Source organism: Eublepharis macularius, chromosome 9, assembly GCF_028583425.1.
Source record: "Eublepharis macularius isolate TG4126 chromosome 9, MPM_Emac_v1.0, whole genome shotgun sequence".
Classification (NCBI taxonomy): Eukaryota; Metazoa; Chordata; class Lepidosauria; order Squamata; family Eublepharidae; genus Eublepharis; species Eublepharis macularius.
Window position 1 is genome coordinate 85,288,035 of NC_072798.1, and position 20,830 is coordinate 85,308,864.

Consider the following 20,830-nt stretch of genomic DNA (forward strand, 5'->3'; position numbering starts at 1 on the left):
TTTCTAACAAAAGCAGGTGCATAAATATTTTAACTTTTAAAAAAAAGTTTAGGGGAGTCTACAAATTGTTTTGAATTTGCTTTTTACGGAACGGGGGGCATTAGATGAAAATTATTATTGATAGCTCCATGAAGCTTGTGGCGTAGTGACACCAGGACATTGGACACACCCATGCGCATCAACATCAAGATCGTCTTGGCGGTATTTGCAGAATATGTGACAATACAAATGAGACTCTCTAAAGTCTGATCAGGATCTCTATGGAAATCTCTGGCTCCTTGGAAGCAATATTCCTCTGTGGCTCTTGCACATCCCAATTAAAATTTTGTATGTGACTTCTGACTCTTCTAAAATCACCTCTTCCTACAGTACTCCCACACACACACACAATCAATAGCCATTAGAAAGCCAGAAACTGCATTATAATTTAATAAATTGAATAGAATGCAAAGAGGGAAAAGTACAAAAGATTCACGAAAGTATTAACAGAATGACTTTGGGAAACATAATTATATAAATGTATTAATTCACTAGCCACTCCCTCATTTGCTTGTCTGTTTCAGAGCACTGCCCTTCTGTGTTCGCCAAGCTGCAATGCTGAAATCCCCAACTCTTTAAACAGAAAACAGCAGGGCTCATTTTGAGAGGGAACGCGCGGAAACGCAGTTCCAGCAGTTCCCCAAAGAGGTCTCATGTCAGGTGGCCCCGCCCACCTGACTCTCGGCCATTTGGGCCTGTTTTGGCCTGGATTTGGGCCGAAACGGCCTGGATCGGGCCTCTGACGGGAGGCGGATCACTCTCCCATTCCGCAGTGGTCTGATCCTGACCATTTTTGGCCCCTTTTCAGCCATTTTCAGCCCCTTTTTCACATTTTGGGCCCAATTTCAGCCCTGAATGGCCAGGATTGGGTCCAAAACAGCCAGGATAGGTGTCAGGGGGTGTGGCATATGCAAATCAGTTATGCTAATGACACTTCTGGCAATGTCAAGGGTGTGGCATATGCTAATGAGTTATGCTAATAAGTTCCTCCTGCTCTTTTTCTACAAAATGACCCCTGGAAAACAGTATTATTATTATTATTTTTCCTGCACTCCCTGGATCATTTCTTACGACTTGTTCTTTTCATAAGAGCATTTATTGCTACACATTTATAGATGAAAAATGCTTCGCTTCAAGCTGTTGTGATTCTGTGGTCAGTTGGGACAAAAGCTCTGAACAGATGACTATAAATCAGTTTAGAAAGCATTCTTGCAAATGTGAAGGAATATTTTGGGGAAATGCTACACTTGCACTATAACCTGGATTTTAATGCTTTGGGGTTTTTTATATTTTTATTTTCCTTCAGGGTACGCTTCAGCAGTTTGTAGATAACTTTTTTCACAGCGTACTTGACTCAAACCATGTTGTGCCACCAGCTGTGAAATACTTCTTTGATTTCCTTGATGAGCAAGCAGAGAAACATGATATCAAAGATGAGGATACGATCCACATCTGGAAAACAAATAGGTAAGTGGTGGGGATTCAGGAGGAGAAGGGATGCAAACAGGTGAAAAAGCCAGGGCAGTTGCATTGGTATTCTTTAAAATATAGAGGAAAATAGGAATGGTCCTAGTTGTGTATACTGAACTCTCCTGTTCTCATCTACAGGCAGGGGTTAGTGATACCTTTAACTCCTAGCTCCATATCATGTAGTTCGTAAGAGAAACTCCATGAATGTGGTCTCAAAGAGGTAGCCATGTCAGCATCAGTTTCAGGAATATAGGTAAAGAATCCAGTAGCACCTTTAAGACTAACCAACTTTATTGTAGCATAAGCTTTCGAGAACCACAGCTCTCTTCGTCAGATGCATCTGATGAAGGTGCTCCTGGACTCTACTATTTTGCAACTACAGACTAACACGGCTAACTCGTCTGGATCTATGAATATGGATGCCTCTGATTCAAACAGAATCCAGAATCACCCTACTTATATTGGGCTTTTTAGGGGGAAAGGGGGGTTGATGCACACTGGTTTATTTATGTGTTTTTCTTGTAAGCCGCGGTGAGCCTTTTTTGGATATGAATAGTTAAGTAATTAAATAAAGGGCTTCAGGGTCCTCATCCTTTCCAACTCCAGTCCTTGAAAACCAGAACAGTGGCCTTATAAATGAGGGCAGAAATATCTTTATAAAAGTCACTGTTGAAACAAGAGGAAAACTTAAGAGGTATCATTGGAGCAGAATGTGCAGGATAAAAGTTCTGTAGCACAGCCCCTGCAAATGTTCCCCTTTTGACATTTACCAGGATAACTTCCCTATTCTTGTTAAAGCCAAACTTGTCGCATTTAAACTGACGGTCACCACCAGGCTACAGGAGCCATGCTTAAATGAATGAAGATTGCATACACCTCAGCCTTAAAGAGCACTAGAGCTTCCATAAATAAGCTAGCTTCCATTCACTGAACCTTAAGAGTTAAGGACCATATAGCTATGGAATTACCTATCTGTGTCTATTAAACAAAATCTTTTAAATGCTTTGGCTATAAGGTACAGAAGCATGCACTGCATACTAATTGATCTAGTAATTTAAGAGCAGGGCTTTTTTTCTGGGCAAATTGGTGATGGCACTCAGTGATGGAACTCAGGACCGCACAATGATGGGGGGAGTTTTTTAAAGTTTAAATCGCCCTTGGCGAAAATGGTCAGATGGCCGGTGGCCCCGCCCCCTGATCTCCAGACAGAGGGGAGTTTAGATTGCCGGAGGGCAATCTAAACTCCCCTCTGTCTGGAGATCAGGGGCAGGGCCACCAGCCATGTGACCATTTTCAAGAGGTGCCGGAACTCCGTTCCACCGCATTCCTGCTGAAAAAAAAGCCCTGTTTAAGAGTATCGTAAAGCTGAAACAGAGTAGAGAAGTTTTAAATGGATAGTTAATACATGTTGCTTCTGAGGGCTTCATTTCCTGCATTGAGCTTCATTCCTTAATAAGGGCTGCTGTCTCCCTTTGTTTCCTTCCCAGCTTGCCACTTAGGTTTTGGGTGAACATTCTGAAAAACCCTCATTTCATCTTTGATGTTCATGTTCATGAAGTAGTGGATGCTTCCTTGTCAGTCATTGCACAGACTTTCATGGATGCTTGCACAAGAACAGAGCACAAATTAAGCAGGGTAAGTGTTTTACATTCTGCTCTGTGTCTGCCTATGCTGAAAAGGACGTTTAAGTACATTATGATAGACAACGCTGTAATCATAGAAGATGGTGCGTAGATCACTTCGGTTCGCCTTTTCTTATTAGGATGCTTAAACCGTTTCGTGGGTTCAAGGGAAGTCCACCGCTTAATCCCCAGTGACGCTTACAAAACAGCTATTGTCTAATGCTTTCAGAACAGATCTAATTGCAGTTTAATATGTTCTCGTCTATTATGAAGCATTGCGATCACTATTCATTATGTTAATATAACCTTCTGTGAGGTAAGGAGAAATGGGCTGAGGCTGAAAATTCCAGAACAGATTCAGGAATGCTTATTAAGAGTGATGCCGCTGTATATTAGCAAGCAGATGGGAAGAAGTGGGGCTCAAGGAAGGGGAATGAAAAGGGGTGTGCCTTAAGCATCTTTATGAAAGCCAGAGGCAAGGGGCTAGTTTGCACATTCACCCAGCCAAGGATTATTTTTGGATGGTGGTGAACACCTATAAAGGTAATGTGTGATACAGGCTCTGTATGCATAGGCCTACTAACATAGGTCCAATTGGTATGAATTGTCTTGGTGACTCTAAGAGGTCAATCAATCAGTTTTTTATTTATGGTCATTTGACCAATCATACCTTTTAAGAGGTCTGGAAACCTCCTACTTTTCTGTCTTTTGTAAGCTATGCAAGACTGAGTTATTCATGAGGACTTTTTGACACAGGTAATTAGGTTATACTTTAAGGAAAAAAATTAAAGAGATGCTTTGGTAAAGGGGTAGGGACTGTAAACTATACTATTGAGTATCATCTGTTGCTTTCAGTATGCTTCTGCTGGGTAGTTTCTGTGTCATTTAATATGTCATGTTAATAGGCTTATGTTTTGTTTCAGTTCTGTATGAGATTTCTGCTAGTTTCCAAATTTCTGCAATCCATACCTTATAGTATTGTTTATTGAATGTCCCGGCCATTGATCCTATAGATTGCAATCCACCTTGAGTTTCAGTGAACTATAAATAATGTAAATAAATAAATAGTACATTTTCTACCATGGTAGGAAGAGGGGAGGCAATGGTTCATTTCTACATAAAAGGCATAGATGGCGTACATGAGCCGGCTGATGCAGGGAGGGCAGAATATAAATTGAATTAAATAAATAAATGATATCTTCCCCTAAGCCTGTACATGCTTGTGGGATCTGTCCTTTGGTGTGGAGCAACATACATGTGCTTTTCATTTAGGGGAGGAGCTCCGTGTTACACCTCCTGCTTTGCATGAGGAAAGTCTCAGGCTCAGCCCCTGGTATCTCCAGGGAGCATGTAGAAGGCTGTGTGAAAGATCTCCTTCTGCGATGCTGGAGAGCTACTGTCAGAGTAGATAATGGACTAACACAATATAAAGGCACCTTGTGAATGAATATTCTACCAACCCAAATCTTCGACACGTTAGTTAAAAGCAAACATATTTCTTTGCCTAGAAATGACAACTTTGTCTGTCTCCCATTTTTAGGATTCGCCAAGTAACAAGTTGCTCTATGCAAAAGAAATCTCTACGTATAAGAAGATGGTGGAAGAGTAAGTAGAAAGAGAAGCATTTGTGACTGTTTCCATGATGACTAAGGTCAAATTCTTGTCTTCACCAGTTATGGGAATGGAAATATTCACTACGATATATTCACTATTCACTATACAATATATTCACTACAATATATTCCCTATTCAATATATTCACTACAATAAAGCGATAAGATAAAAATCGTTTCATGAAGGTGTTAACATATCATAAATGAACGTGCGAAATGGTTGGACAAAAGAAAAATGTATAGTCTGCCAATAGTGCTTCTAGCCTTTACGAAGTCTATTTTTAAATAAAAGAATATATTTTCATTATACTTCATTTATATCCCTACTTTCTCCCCAAATGGGGACCCAAAGCTGCTTACATCTTGTGCCCATGGATAGAGATACACACACATTCTCGGGTATGGTAAAAGGGGCCCAAACAGACATTCTCGTCCTTCTAGGATCTTTGTTTGTCCAAATTGCTTGAATGAAGTCATACAATCTAAGCGATGGTTTTGAAGTGACATTAAGCTTCAGAGAAAAGATTTTTGGAATGACCTGTGAGGTGGAGTGTACATTGGAAATAGTACAGCATAAGTAAAAAACCTCCTAGAACTTTTATTTATTTAAATATTTAAATGCTGCTTCTCTTCATAGCAGGAACATCCAATGAACGCTAATATCAAAGGCCCATGGGCTAAGAACCAAGGGACGAGAGCCTTTTAGCTTTCTCCCTTCGGCTCACAGTAAAATGATTATGCCTTTGGCTATGCTCAGACTTTAATACCTGAAAAGGGAAAGGATACAGAATCTCAGCCTTGATTTTCTACAGCTTTGCAAAGACAACATTGTCTGACTCCCATTTTAGGATTCTCCAAGTAATAAGTCACTCTACGCTCCAGACATATCTTCCTCCAACCGTTGTTTCACAGATTCATGCTAGTGTTAATCAAATGTGTATAAAGCAGTTAATATTTAAGGTGCTGTAGCTCAAATGTAATCTACAATTTTCATTATTGGGGGAAATTGTTGATATTTTTTAAAATGGGCTATGTGGCAAACTTGGATTTAGATCCAGAGGAGTTAGCCATGTTAATCTGTAGTTGCAAAATAGTAAAGAGTCCAGTAGCACCTTAAAGACTAACCAACTTTACTGTAGCATACGCTTTCGAGAACCACAGCTCTCTTTGTCAGATGCATCTTAAACTTAGATTTGTTTCTCTGAAATGGGTGAAACAGCCTCAGTCAGCTATAGTTTTTCCCTTTAAGTCTGTAAACAAGAATCTTTTGCCTTTCAGTCCCATGAAATCAACACTTTGAAACCTGCATAAACACCTTTTTACTGTTCACGGGGGATCTGCAGCATTCGGAGCCATTGGCTTTGATCCTGCACCGTATTTCCATGGGTGGCTTTATGCCTGCGGACTAGAGCACAGTTTTCTCGTTTCTCACCTCTTGCTGCCACCTGAAATGTCATTCCTGGGGGGTCTTCTGTCCCCAGAAGCAGCATTTCAGTGGGCATTTGTGGATGTAGTAGGGAGGGGCAGAGAAAGTCACACCCTATGGGCAGAAATCCTTCCACCTGCGGAAACTCTGAACTGTATCCAAGTCATACTAGCTCATCTCCAAAATACAGATGCAGGTTAAAACTGCCCCATTCAGTGGGAACGCTGCATCAATGCTGGTATGTATGGACAAAAACCACATAATTCCTTCAGTGGATGTTTTCCATTCAGTAAATGATAAGTCTGACTTCTGGATATAGGGAACCGTTTTAATGCAGCCAGTTAACAAACCATTGGCCGATAGATTTCGTTCCCACTGACTGAGGTAAACGATATCGAAATTTGTTTTCTTTTGTAAGTTTCTTCTGTGCTGTTGTACAACCGGTATAAAAATATGCAAGAATAAGAATATACCCAGTCATGTCAATAGACGTGACATTTTATAGGAATTAAAAATCCATCTAATCTGTTCTAAAGAGAGTTTGATTACTTTGACCTCAGTTGCAACGGATGGTACCCTTAGTGGCAGCGCATGACCCTGCTGAAATGAATGGGCATTTTTTGGAAGCCAGACTGGTGGATTGCAAAATCCTGTGATTAACTAAAAAAGAAACAAAACCTGGCATTTAATGCTCTAAGGCATTTTTGATAGGGAAGTTGCATAGCAGAAGTCTGTACTCTGTTATGGGAGGATTATGTCTTATCAGGAAAATGTTAAAAAAATCGCTACAAAAGCACAAGTGCATAAAAATGAATATTGTGTCACTTCAGCTAAACATGTCCTTTGGTTTGTTTACAGTTATTACAAAGGTATTCGCCAAATGGTACAAGTAAGCGACCAGGATATGAATACACATTTAGCAGAGATTTCTAGGGTAAGTATCACATTGAAATTATTTCCCCAGAAAGTGAAGGGAAAAGATTGTTTTTTCGATGGGTAGCTCGATTTTTTTGGTACTGAAATCCAATGAGGGTGCCTGCATATTTCTGGAACACTTTGGATTAATTGTAGTATATTGCTTAGAATTATATTGCTTGTGAATTATTGATTTTCAAGGATGTGCAAAACATTTTATTAAGGTTGGTTGCCCAAATTCATTTTTAACACTTTGAGTGTGTGTATTCATGCACAGTATGCAAATTTCTGTTGCCTCTAAACATCTATTTTCACTTTTTGTTTCCATGGGTTTCACATTCCTAACAGGTTATCTCAATATAATGGCACATAGAGGGGGGCGGGGGGAAGTAGTCTTACTATGCATTAAAAACAGTAGGATTAGTTTGAAAAACAACTTTATTTAGTAACTTGCATATGCCACATTCTTAAGATTTATGTTTAAAAACTCAGTACAGATAAATTGAGGTGTTTATTGTTACATTTCTGCTTTATGCCAAAGCATGACAAGTCAGATGAAACTAATTTGAATCAAAAAAGCTTGCACTTTGTTTCATGTGCCCATATGGCCTGTACATATGTGTAGAGAGAAATCTGTGGCTGGACAAACGTTGTTGCTCACCAATATATACGTTTTCATTCATTGCACAATCTATGATGAGGAAAGCAGTGTAGTAGCTGTAACAGGTCCAGAAAGAAACTGACATGGGAATGCTGAAAATGGTCAGTTTCATTTCCTCGCCAAACCAGACACCTATTAAAAGATTTTAAGTACCAAAGTTAGAATATGGAAAAGGGATTTGCATCATATCTGGCACTCCTATATGTGTTTCATTAAAATTATTATACAGCCCAAGACTGTATCTTGACAGATTCTTTTTCTCCCTGTTTAATTTGAATAGGCACACACAGACTCATTAAACACACTTGTGGCTTTACACCAGCTCTACCAGTATACGAACAAATACTATGATGAGGTAAGTTTCCACTGCCAAGCTTTATTATTCTGTAAAAGGATCACCACCATGCCGAATGTTTCAATCATCAGGAATAGCCTTCAAGTCTGTGAATTCTTGGCTTACCTGAGGCTTGAAATGTACAGTTCAAAAAAAAATGCAGACAATCACCTTGATATCTTTCAGGCATCCTCAGAGGAAACCACAATGGTGATGCCCTTAACAGACATGGTGGCACGTTCATTAATGGTAGTTGGCGCATAAAGATGGAGAATTTTCATATAGCTGAGATGAAAGGAGCTATAGGTGGTTCCATGTAATGGTTTAGGAAATTGTGCTCATCAGGTTTTATCAAATGTTGGCTAACATCATGCCAACAGAGACTTAAGCTGAGATGTAGCTTTTCCTTTAATAATATAAATTGAAAAAGCGAACAATTCGTTTATCCAAATGTGAGGCCTCTAATATCATCATCTAGTTTAACATGGGCCATTTCCACACACATTGAATAATGCACTTTCAATGCACTTTAGGAATCCTTTGGAAGTGGATTTTTTGTTCCACACATGGAAAAGCAGTTCCAAATGTTCACTAAAGAGTATTGAAAGTGGATTATCCAACGTGTGTGGAAGTAGCCCTGGTTTACTTAACTACATTTATAGCTTCCCTTTCCCACTGAGGCTCAAGGTCAATTACACAGTGTAAAGCAGTACAATTAAATATCATGAGACATCCAGCAAACAATGCAATAGGACTAGGATTACAAAAGTAGAAATGTTTTTTTAAAGCATCAGACATGACAAGTCATAAACAATGCAAAAAATGGAATTTCAAAAGTAGGAAATAGTGCAGTAAGAGATAAATATTAAATATAAGAAACCGAATAGACCACAGCCCTTTTTAATATATTCTGTCTTGGAATCTAAAACCTGACTTGAAGCTATGGAAATCTATAAGAAAATTTTCCATATCACTGTATCTCATTCTCAACATGACTAAATCTGTGGATACTTAAATCCAGAGACTGGAGCCACGAACCGATAAGACATCGATTACAGCCCGGAAAACCCACAACAACCATCGTTCTCCGGCCGTGAAAGCCTTTGACAATACATAGATAAGACATCTTTCTACAAACTTGAAAAATGCCCCAGGGTTGTAGAAACATCTGGAATCTTATCTTAATAATAATAATAATAATAATGCATTGTGGGATTTAAAAAACCAAAATAATAGAAGCGGAATCTGTAGTTTTTAAAAACACCCTCTTGGTGGCCATTGTGGGGGTTGTACAGTTCCTTGCAGGGCTGGCACCTTGCCACGGTGCCTAGCTCAGGGGCTGGCACCACACAACTAGGCCGTCGTTTTCCTAGGCAGAGGCTGCCAAGGAGAGGGAAGGCAGGAAAGCTGACAGATTAAGGTTGGTTGGTTGGTGGTTGGGAAGAAGAGAAGGAAGCAGGTAAAGGCGAGGCTATGGGGCGTTCCGTTAATAGGAGGAGGAAATAGTGTTGGAGGACGAGATGCTCCCCCCACAAGTCCTTCTGGGTCCCCTGATTGTTGCTTCTATTTCTGCTGCACCCTTTTAATTTATTTGCTTCAAATATTTATGCTACTGATCTTTTGAATAATTGCAGATACGTCTAGCTGTGTTTAGCAACAACTTTAGAGTTAAGTGTGCAATCAAAATAGGGATGCCAACCTCCCACCTGGAGGTGGGAGGAGAGCCAGGAGATCTCTTGGGATTATATTTAATCTCCAGATTCGGGGGGGGGGGATGGATGCTTCTAAGGGTGGACTGTGTGGCATTATACCCCACGGAGGTCCCTCCCCTCTCCTACCCTGCTCTCCCCAAGCTCCACCATCAAATCTCCAGGAATTTCTCAATCAGAAATTGGCGGTCCTAATTTAGAGGCCCATTTAGCTTCGTCTCTGCAGAGTGCGTGATAATGGCTCTTACAGAAGACAGCTTTAGCTGCTCTTCTAAACAAGCTTAATAATTAGATCCTTGGAAATCCGCAAAGGTTGCCTCTAAGTAAATGTATGTAGAATCGGGAAGTCATCCCGAAAACCAAAAGCCTGGAATCAGAGAGATCCCGTCTAGGGCTTTAGTGGCACACCTTGCCCTGAATCCTGCTTGTTTGTTTCCTTCCAGATCATAAATGCACTTGAAGAGGACCCTGCGGCCCAAAAAATGCAGCTTGCGTTTCGATTACAACAGATAGCAGCTGCATTAGAAAATAAAGTGACTGACCTTTGATTTGAAAGCTGCAATAAAGAAGTCCGATCTGAAGATGTGTAAATTCATTCTTCCTGATAAGGAAATAGTGTTCTATTTTTTAATGTGTAATTACAACTTTAAATGGGGGGAAATCTTTTTTTATAGCAAAGCTGTAATGTAAAGAGTTTTTACTGTAAATTATGCTTCTAATTAAAATCTTGTGTTGTGTGTAATTGAATTTCCATTTGGAAATGAGGGGAAGTCCTTAGGGGGCGGGGGGTGGGTGGGTGGTAAAGTTATAGCTCATTTAATCAACTAGTACAATCTTGAAGCATCTGCATTCTTAGAATTCCATTATTCTAGTAAATTTACTACCTATAGTATTCTTTATACTTTAAGCAATATTTGTACTAGAAAAGTGATAGCATATTGGAAAAATAAATGCAATAGCCCCCTTTTGATTTCAATAATTGGATATATATATTTTTTTTAATCTTTTGAATTCCCATTGTCTGTATTCTGCTCATAATGAGTAGGATAAAAGACACATTTGCTATTAGTTTTTTGTTGACTTACTGTATTTTGGTACCATACATCTTTACATACATGATAATTAAGTGCTTAAAACTATTGTGGTTGTGACTACAGCTCTTAAACTCAATTTTCTGAGATCAAAATGGACACACTGTGGAGGAACTAAAATGGTTTGATCCTTTAATTGGGAAGGGGCCAATATATCCCCAATGCCATCTAAGGGCGAAGCTACAAGTGACGAATGACACTTGAACGGCAAGTGTATTTCTCCCTGTTCACTTGCTCTCCACTCAATCCACTTGCCGTTCAAGTGTCATTCGTCACTTGTAGCTTGGCCCTCAATCCTTTAGAAAAAATATTGAGTGTTTCAACATAGACTTCAAAGAATTTTTAATATAAAGTTACCGAGCAAGTTCACCGAGTGCTTCCAAACAGCCAACACTGGTCAAACATGCTATTAGAGAGAAGGGAAAACGACAGATTTTATAAAAGAGGGATCTCTCACTTTTGTCCACTATACCACAGCTCTTTTGCTCTGGTTTTGCCATAAAGGTGCTGAATTACACATGTAGGAAAAAGAGTCTGTGTTCAGACAAAGCAAAAGAAGTTTTTTGCTGTGTGATCATATAGAGCTGTAGTAATGGCCAGTGCCCAGAACTAAGTCTGGTGAGCTACTGGTCTCCTGAGAGGGTCTTCTTTCATCACCCATGAGGGACCATGCTGAGGATAAAGTCTTAATTTGGTTCAGCAATCATGGCAAAGCAAGTTAACCTTTCACAGGTTCATCGTTTCTGGTTTCTTTTTAAAATTGTTACTTTTATTATATATGCTAATGTGCCTTACTTGTACTAATTATGTGAATCCGAATGGTTTTTTTTGTAAAGAGAATCATATCAAAAATATTTATGTGTGTGGGTTGATGACTTTTGTGAGAAACATGACCAGCAGAATGCCTGTAATTAGCTTCCTGCCAATTGTGTGCTGTTCATATGTTTCAGATATGTATATCTTTTATTGGAATGGTTCATAGGATTTTTTTTAACAGACCTGCATCTTCACATTATCCTAGGGAGATTCACTATTTGGTTGGGGGAGGTCCCCGCTAAAACAAACAAAACTGTGTATTAGTAATGTAAAATATTCATTGAGAAAAAAAATCCCATGCTCCATTTATCCTAAACACCACTTGAGCCTTGGAATGCTGCAATGGAAGGAATAATCATCATTAACATATTGCTGTGGAAATTAAAGTAACTTGTCAAAAAACGTAGTGTGTGTTTACAATCAAAGTTGGCTTCCAGGCAATTTGATAAAGCTTGGTACGTTATCTTAAATTGCTATGTTGCACAAAAAAAGCAATCTTTTGTTACGTTCTTCTCTCACCATAGTTTTTGGCAGTTGAGTAGCATTTTCATGTAACACTGCCATAGAAAGTTCATTTGCCTTTTGCTGTCGCTCTGTTTTCTGTCCTGCTGTGTCTCAAAAACTCACTTGGCTCTTAACACAGTAACAGATTTTCAGTTGCTACCTCACCCTGTACTGGAGTCACTCTAACTTTCCCCCCTTTTGTTCATCTCCAAATGTTTTGGTAGTCTTTTCTTGATTTCTGTGGAGCCAACTAACTCACTGGCCGCCAACTTCAACTCAAGTGAACCATGAGTTGGCGTAGAAGTAAAAAGGGAGAAGCAGGGTGTAAAGTCTGATGTCTTTCCTTTAAATATTTACACTGTTACTTTCATCTGCATATCTGGAATGTAAGGAACTCCGAATTGTTTGAATCTGTTTACCTAAGAATTGTGTGTCAAACTAAGCCTCTGTACTTGCCTTCTGTCTGAACAACATACGTATCCAAATTTGCTAATCTGTTTTATTTTGTCATTATTTGTAAATCCTGTTAATTGTAAATCAAATACATTTTTTCCACAAAGCATTATACCTGAATTGTTTTAAATCTATTCTTCCTTCTTTTCAAGACTTGAACTGGTTAGATCTGTGAGAGAGTAGAAAGGGCCAGTTCTTCCCCAAGCCTCACCCCCTCCAGGGTGTAGTGCCAAAGTCTATCACATTTGTACCTAATAATAATAATGTTCAATTTATATACCGCCCTTCAGGATGACTTAACACCCACTCAGAGCGGTTTACAAAGTATGTTATTATTATCCCCACAACAAAACACCCTGTGAGGTGGGTAGGGCTGAGAGAGCTCCTAGAAACTGTGTCTGGCCCAAGGTCACCCAGCTGGCTTCATGTGGAGGAGCGGGGAATCAAACCCGGTTCTCCAGATTAGAGTCCTGCACTCTTAACCACTGCACCAAACTGGCTCTCCAAGGAGCTCACGGCAATGCAGGTAGTTTTTCATTTTGTTCTCACAACTTTTGTGATGGGCCCAAGATCACCTACCAAGCTCCAAGGCATGAATCTGGTTCTAGTCATAGTCCAGTCCTGTAACCACTATGCAACAATGACTATAAACTGGGGCATGTTCTCAATTTATTTTCCTAGCCCCTGAATTTTTGGTCCAAAATATTACAGATGGAAAATGTAGAACTGAAGTATTGGATTGAGTGTCTTATAGATAAAGCAGAACCAAAGTTTGATGAAATGGTCAGCTGGTAAACCTTGTTTGTATAAGCACGTTCCAGTTCTCTGTTCTTGGTATGTGGAGGAAGGGGAGAATATTGTATAAATTAAGGATATGCTACAAGGTCCTGTAAAAATGTTTTTTGGGACTAGGCTCATAAGTAGTTGTGAAAGCAACAGTTTCAAATGATGAAAGCCACAGGTGTGCAGATAACACTTGCTTCAAGCTTGAGTATTTGAAACGATGCCTTAGCAAAACAAGCTTTGGATCCTTTGCTCTTAAAAGTTTTCTTGCGAATGTCCCCAACCACAATTTGGTCATGATCTGAATTGGAGCCTTGATTGAAGGCTATCCTGGTTTAGGAACCATCAAATCAAACTCTGATTTACTATGACATCTAAATTCTCGGGCACCATAATGATGTGTAGTTTGTACCCAAACTACCAGCATGGCATGGTCACAACACTGTTCACCATCATACACCATTAAAAATGGTACCAAAGAGACTATCTCCCGACCAGCTGGACTTGATGTACTCGGTCAAGGTTGCTGCATGGTCTTTCCTAGCTTTTTGACGATGCTTTTGTGTGGGAAAGATGTTGTTTCGGTAGCTCTGCAGTAACTATCAGCCCTTGCTGATGAAGACATGAACAGCCCAAATCTACATTGTGCTCACATAAATTTGTCTAAATTGGATCCATACTTGTATTTTATGAGGTCTATGTTTATGTTAAGTTGTAACCTTGGAAAGTGTTGGAAGCAGGGCTTTTCTTCAGCAGGAACGCAGTGGAACGGAGTTCCGAAATCTCTTGAAAATGGTCACATGGCCGGTGGCCCCACCCCGATCTCCAGACAGAGGGGAGTTTAGATTGCCCTCCATGCCACCAAGTGGCACGGAGGGCAATCTCAACTCCCCTCTGTCTGGAGATCAGGGGGCGGGGCCACCGGCCATGTGACCATTTTCTCCAAGGGCAACCCACTGAGTTCCACCACCTCTTTTCCCAGAAAAAAAAGCCCTGGTTGGAAGGCAAATATAGGGTCAGTCAATACCAGCAAGGGGGACCTCACAGAAACTCTTAGTATGCTGCCCTGACTTCCATAATGGAAGATGTGAGATATAAATGTTTAATGTTTGAGCAAGTCTTACTTGGCTGAAAAGTGGGCTACAAATATAAAAACAAACTTAGGTGACGGTATCTAGGGTGACGTGCTTTAAGGAGGATTTTCTCATCCCAGGACCACTTTTAACAGTATTGATCAACAAAGAGTGGCAGAGCGCATAATGCAGGGATGTGAGGCACAGGCCACAGACTAAGAAATAAGTCCCAACAGAAATTTGAAGGCTCAAGCAAAACATTCCATGGTTTTGCTGGTAACGTGTACATTAGAACCAGCAACTTAGCTGATAAAAGCAATGGAAACGAAGGAAGTAGGGGAAAGATGAGGAGTCCTCGGAATGAGGAAAGATCTGAAAATTCCAGTCCATGAGGGGGCTACTATTTATGATGCCAAACAATTTTAGACTTGATGCATATACGGAGCCCAAGGGCCAGGCTCCATGCTGATCAAAAAATCCTCAAAACATGTCCTGCCCGTAGTACAAGTAGTCCCCCAGCTTTGGACAAGCCATCTGATTTGGTTTAAAAGGGTGTCTGGGGTTAGAAAACCCAGTATGGAGAGGGCAATGTCTGTAAATCTTGACGTATTTCAAAAAAACTGGAATTCTGACAGCATTCAATACATCATTATCCACAGAGGGAAGTAGTGCAAGAGCTAGAGGGGAACAAAGGAGCCAGAGGGAGGAAGGGGAAAAAAGAGCCAAGCGGTGCGGGGGGATAGCCATTTCAGGTGGCTTCTATGCCTTCTTTGTTTGGCCCTCCAGGGCAACTGGGTGGCCATTCTGTGAAAAATAATGTTAGACTAGTTGGATCACTGGTCTGAGCCAGCAGTGATTTACTTCCATTCTTATAGGAAGTAGATGCAGACCTAGAGGGAAACGGTGGTGGAGAGTGCCCTCAAGTCATAGCTGACTTATGGTGACCCCTGCTGGGATTTTCAAGGCAAGAAACTAACAGGGTGGTTTGCTATTGCCTGCCTCCACAAGCCTGGTCTCCCATCCAATTGCTAACCCAGGCCAATCCTGCTTAGCTTCTGAGGTCTGACAAGATCAGGCTCACCTCGGCTATCCAGGTCAGGGCAGAGTGAAACAGAATACAAGGGGTAACGGTGGGGGCTGGTCAGAGAATGGGAATTCCTTCCTCTGATAATTCTGCCATGTTTTCATCTTGTGCATGTATTATTTTTTTTAAACTCCTTTTATAGATAGTATGTTCGGTATTACTCTTTGTTAAGTAGCAATAGAAAGAACAGAGCGTCTTGGTTGCCATGCATGCAGTTGTTTACCGTCTCCACGTACTAAGGTCTATGGCAATCAGAGATTCAAATGGAAACTGTGTGATGCTTTGAAATAAGGGTTGTTAGGTTAGGCAATGCTGTGATCGTGAACAAGGAGCAGAATTTCAAATAAAAGGAATATATGTCAATTGTATTATAGACCATAACCAGGCATTGCTGATGACCAAAATGGCTAATCTCAAAGGGAAAAGCCCAGGGGTACTTAACAGAATGAAATGGCTCAGCTAACATCTTTCTATACAATCTGTGTGATAAATTGCTTTTTGAATCAGAAAAAGTTTTTTTTTTTAAGCCCTCAAAAGTACTTATCAGAAGAAATGTGAAAACTGATTCGTTGGTTGGGTAGAGTACAATAATAGCTCATTTAAAGCTTTCTATAGCTTGGTTTTGATGGGGGGAAAATACTTCCAAGCTGCACACTGTGTTTCTGAAATCCCCTTTTCGCTCTTCTAATTCTGAACAATGTTTCGGGCTAATTTAATTCTCAACATTGTATGTTGAACAATCCTGTGTGTAACAAGGAAGAGCAAAACCAAGGAGGGGAGGTGTCCCTTTGATACTTATAATCTCTTCTCTCCTGCGGCCCGGTCCTATTCAGTGCAAGATCACACTTGCTGGTTACATGGCCAGAGTGCCAATCCTTGGGATATTATTAAAAAGACGTCTTTTCTGCAGCTGCCTCTGGGTTTGTGGTGGCACTGCCAATTGTAAGGCTGCCTTGAGGGTGTTTCTTGGAATCACATCGTGAATGGCCTTGGCCCGTTTCCTTACTTTTCTCCTGCTGTTCTATTCTGCGCTGACATGCACCTTTTATAATTCAGTGGCGCCTGCTATAAAAGCGGCATTCTCCTGAAGCCTCTGAGTAAAGCCCATTCTCAGGGGAAAAGAGGCAATTAGGATATTTTCAGGCAGCCACAAATGGGGAAGGTAATTATTGTCGCACCGGCAGTGGTGTGTGTGTTGGTGGTGAACAGTCCATCCTTACATCCGTGCAGTGAGATTAGCCTTGATGCCAGGGAGGTATTTACGGGGCAGGGGAGCACATTTTCCTTTTTTTTAATATGGAAGAAGGCTCACACGGCTGAATGAAAGCAAAGGAAGAGGACTGTCTCCCCAAAATGTATTTCTCTTTAATCTGCAAACAAAGCACGTCACAAAAAGGTAGGGATGCCAGACCCCTCACCAGGGGTGGGGGATCCCCTGCCCCAGCTCCCCACACCTTGCCCCCACTTACCTGGTCAATGGGGGGAGCACACCTTCCGTGCATGCTCCCCTGCACACTCCCCTGCTCACCGTGCATGCTCCCGTGCGCTGCAGCCACCTGGATTGGGCCCATTGGCCCAGATCAGGCCCGTATTGGGGGCGCTGCAGAGTGCAGGAGCGCTCCTGCCCTCCACAGCGGCCCCAAACATGCCCGTTTTGGCCCAGATCGGGCTCATTTCGGGCGCGTTTTGGCACAGTTCGGGCCCATTTTGCACTGTTGTAGAGCACGGGAGTGCTCCTGCAGTCTGCAGTGGCCCAAAATGGCCCCATTTTTGCCTGGATTGGGCCCATTTCGGGCCACTGTGGCACTCTCGTGTGAACCCTCCCACCCCTGCAGGTAAGTGCCAGGCCCCAATCCCCCACCGAGAGGTTGAGGGGGCCTGGCAACCCTACAAAAAGGTCTTACTCATATCTGAGAGTTTTAAAATATGCCTATATGCACATGTCATAAATGTCTGGGAATATCAGCTTCCCCCTATATGTACCTGTGCATCAGCTATGGTGATCAGGTTGCCCCCTATTGGTTGTTCCCCCTCTTAAGGTAACTCACCAGGAATCTTCATGCTTTTTCTATGCTACCCTAAGGAACAGGTTCCCTGGAGTGGTAGGGTGAGTGCCATCTGTAGAAGTTTTTAGGCTGCAAGGCCATTTTATTTGATGGGGCTTTTAACTGTAAGGCATTATCTTGGGGAGAGGGGGTTAACTGCACTTTATTGTACTTCATATACTCTTGTGAACTCCAACTGTGGCTCAAGGTGGCTATAAACATTTCAATAAATAAATCATATGTGATGATGGGGACATAGAAGGGGGGGGAAAGGAGCCAATGTGAATTATTTGTATCATTTTGGGAATTGTCTGTATTCTGTGTCAGATGCCTTGGCCCATTTCAGGACTCTTTTCATACCTGTAGTTATTAAGAAGGTATCGAAGTACCAAATGTGTAGATACACTGAAAAATAGCAGTTTTGCTGTTGAGCCAAACATCTACAGGAATGCCTGGGGGGGAAAGGTGCAACCCAATGTAAACACAGGTGGGGTATCACCTGTCATTTTGCTTTGCACTCATAAATATGCCCCAAGCTGTGCAATCGCTTTGAGCTCTACGGTCAGGTTGGGATGACAGCAGATCTCCTGTTCCGTTGGATCCAGAGACAAAAGCACTGTGGAGACGTCCAGGTATGGGGTATCAGACATTGGTAGCTGCTTATCGCCTTATCCAGAGTAGCAGGGAAGAGAAATGTACACATGGCCTTTAAAAATGGGAAAGATCTTCTTGATTGACGGAAGCTTGCTTTGCTTCAAGCTGGGCTTCTTTCGTATTATGCTTTCCTATCCAATCCGGAAGCCCAGAATTCTCACATGCTCCTAACTGCTATACTGACAGTCACTGCTTGTTCTCAGTGCCTGAGAAATGTACATAATTTGGAAGTGGAGCTTCGGTACTGAGAAGAACTGGGCTGTGGAACGAAGCTCTTCCTTGAGCGCTGGGCACGTGAGAACTGGTGTCTATTCCCTGAAGCCTTGATTGTCTCTCCAGTAGTCTGCTTTGCAAATGTTTCAGCTAAGCCAGCGGCCCTCAGCATACACAGGCAGCATTAGTGCAACACATTCTTGCAAAGCCTAAATCCTTGCTGTGCTTCAGCAAGCAGAACCATGGCTAAGAATGCAGCACTGGTGAATAAGACTTTCAGGGTTGTCCTATTCATTACAAGAGGCTAAAACAAAGAGATTCCGGTGTCCATTGTTGTTCAGGCCCTGCATATGACCAAACGTTGTCTTGTGGGGACACCTAATGGCTGGGTTAGAATGTTCTTGGACATTTTGCCTTTACGCCATAGGTTGCCCCTTGAAATTCTGCCTGATATGTAAAGTTGTATTTGTTGTCTCCTTTTTTTGTTTAGAATTTGTTTTTCATTACAAACTGTTTGGTTTGTATTTCCTTAGGTCTGTAATCCTGTTTTGTGATACTTGACAGGTCAAAGGCTATGGTCGAACTCACCATTTGCTCCCAAAGCTTTTATCTCAGTGTTACAGAAATGGCTACTGAATAGTAGCAAGTGACTTTGTGTACTGGCCCTCATTTCCTCTCTGCATATATTTGCCTGTGATTTCTCTGCATTTCATGAGGTTCTTGCTTCATTCCATTGACCAAATGGAACTTTGGTCCTTCAAGCAAACTTAGGCCTTTTCCACACGCCCTTAAAGGGATGTCCCACGCATGGAACTCTGGCAACATCTTCGTTTGCAAAACAGGTGCAGGTTGTTTAGCGTCTGGTTTTTTGGCGCCTTTTCTGGGACCACTGAAAGTGCATTCCCAAAAAAGGCACCAAAAAAACAGAAGCCAAATGGCCCACAACCATTTTGCAAACGGAGACATCTGGATTCATGAGAGAAAGCCTCCAGCATTCAGCATCCCTTTAAGGCTGTGTGGAAACGGCCTTGCCCTAACTGCCACAGTAGCCGTCAACCAAGGTTAAAGCTATATAGGTTACAAAAAATTATGTTGTGAGGTAGTGAACTGTTAATAATGTATAATGAGCACTTCTCTGTAAGTCCTGTTGAAATGAATGGGGCCTGCAAGGATAGGAGTGTTCCAATTCTATTCAATGTGGAAACCAGTTTGTATTGATAGTGACCTATCTTTGAAGAGTGTCGCCTTTCAGAAGTCTTTTTTAAAACTGTTCATTGTGATTAGCAGAAGACTGAGGTGGTTTTTTTTTTCAACCTATGCACTATAAATGAAATGAGTCTAAACCGCGTGGAGACTGATGGTGCAAGAGTTCAAGTGCTGTGCCGTTAATAGCTCTGTTTCTGTGTGTTTCAGTCACTGACAAAAAACCAGATAAGCTTGTGTTCAAGTGCGCTGTTTTACATCCCTGTCTTTTGCGATCAGGTTTCCTGAAATGAGACTGTGATTGAAATCTTAACTTTAAATATTTAATGTATTGTCGAAGGCTTTCACGGCCGGAGAACGATGGTTGTTGGGGGTTTTCCGGGCTGTATTGCCGTGGTCTTGGCATTGTAGTTCCTGACGTTTCGCCAGCAGCTGTGGCTGGCATCTTCAGAGGTGTAGCACCAAAAGACAGAGATCTCTCAGTGTCACAGTGTGGAAAAGATGTAGGTCATTTGTATCTACTCAGGAGGGGTGGGGTAGATACAAATGACCTACATCTTTTCCACACTGTGACACTGAGAGATCTCTGTCTTTTGGTGCTACACCTCTGAAGATGCCAGCCACAGCTGCTGGCGAAACGTCAGGAACTACAATGCCAAGACCACGGCAATACAGCCCGGAAAACCCCCAACAACCATTTAAATATTTAGTCTGGACATCTCATAGACTGTTTCATGTTTGAGGAGATACAGCAATCCATATCTTCTGGGCCAGATTTTCATCTTGCTGCTTCGTCTCATTCAGAATAGTTGGTTCTAGACAGAAATGTAAAAAACCAAATAAAAGAGATTCTGCTGAAACCAAATAATTGTTTAGGCTGTAGAGGAGACTCTTGTGACGTTTAAGAGTCTGCACTGCAGCTTAAATCATGGGGCCAATTCAGAAGCGCTCAAACCAGCTACAGTAAAGCTTGATCCAGAACCCCCATACTGTAAGGTGCCATTTCTCAGTTTGTATGTTTAAAAAGCCCTGTATCTCCAGCGGTTCTCCTATCCTTGAGGCATTCATGGATTCCAAACATTAACACTTATTCAGACAACAGCAAGTTATGGATGTGGGGTA

General features: G+C 41.4%; 1 protein-coding gene across 4 annotated transcripts in view; it reads left to right on the forward strand.

Annotated features, from left to right (window-relative positions):
- Window positions 1-12,765, forward strand: part of PLXNB2 (plexin B2) — a 400,939-nt gene extending 388,174 nt beyond the window's left edge. For all 4 annotated transcript variants that reach the window (XM_054989404.1, XM_054989405.1, XM_054989403.1 and 1 more), the window contains 6 exons: window positions 1,346-1,506; window positions 2,997-3,144; window positions 4,672-4,736; window positions 7,029-7,104; window positions 8,027-8,101; window positions 10,233-12,765. In XM_054989404.1, coding sequence (XP_054845379.1) covers window positions 1,346-1,506; window positions 2,997-3,144; window positions 4,672-4,736; window positions 7,029-7,104; window positions 8,027-8,101; window positions 10,233-10,337 — 630 coding nt within the window. In that variant the 3' untranslated portion in view covers window positions 10,338-12,765. The remainder of the gene's footprint in view (window positions 1-1,345; window positions 1,507-2,996; window positions 3,145-4,671; window positions 4,737-7,028; window positions 7,105-8,026; window positions 8,102-10,232) is intronic.
- Window positions 12,766-20,830: the final 8,065 nt, after the last annotated feature.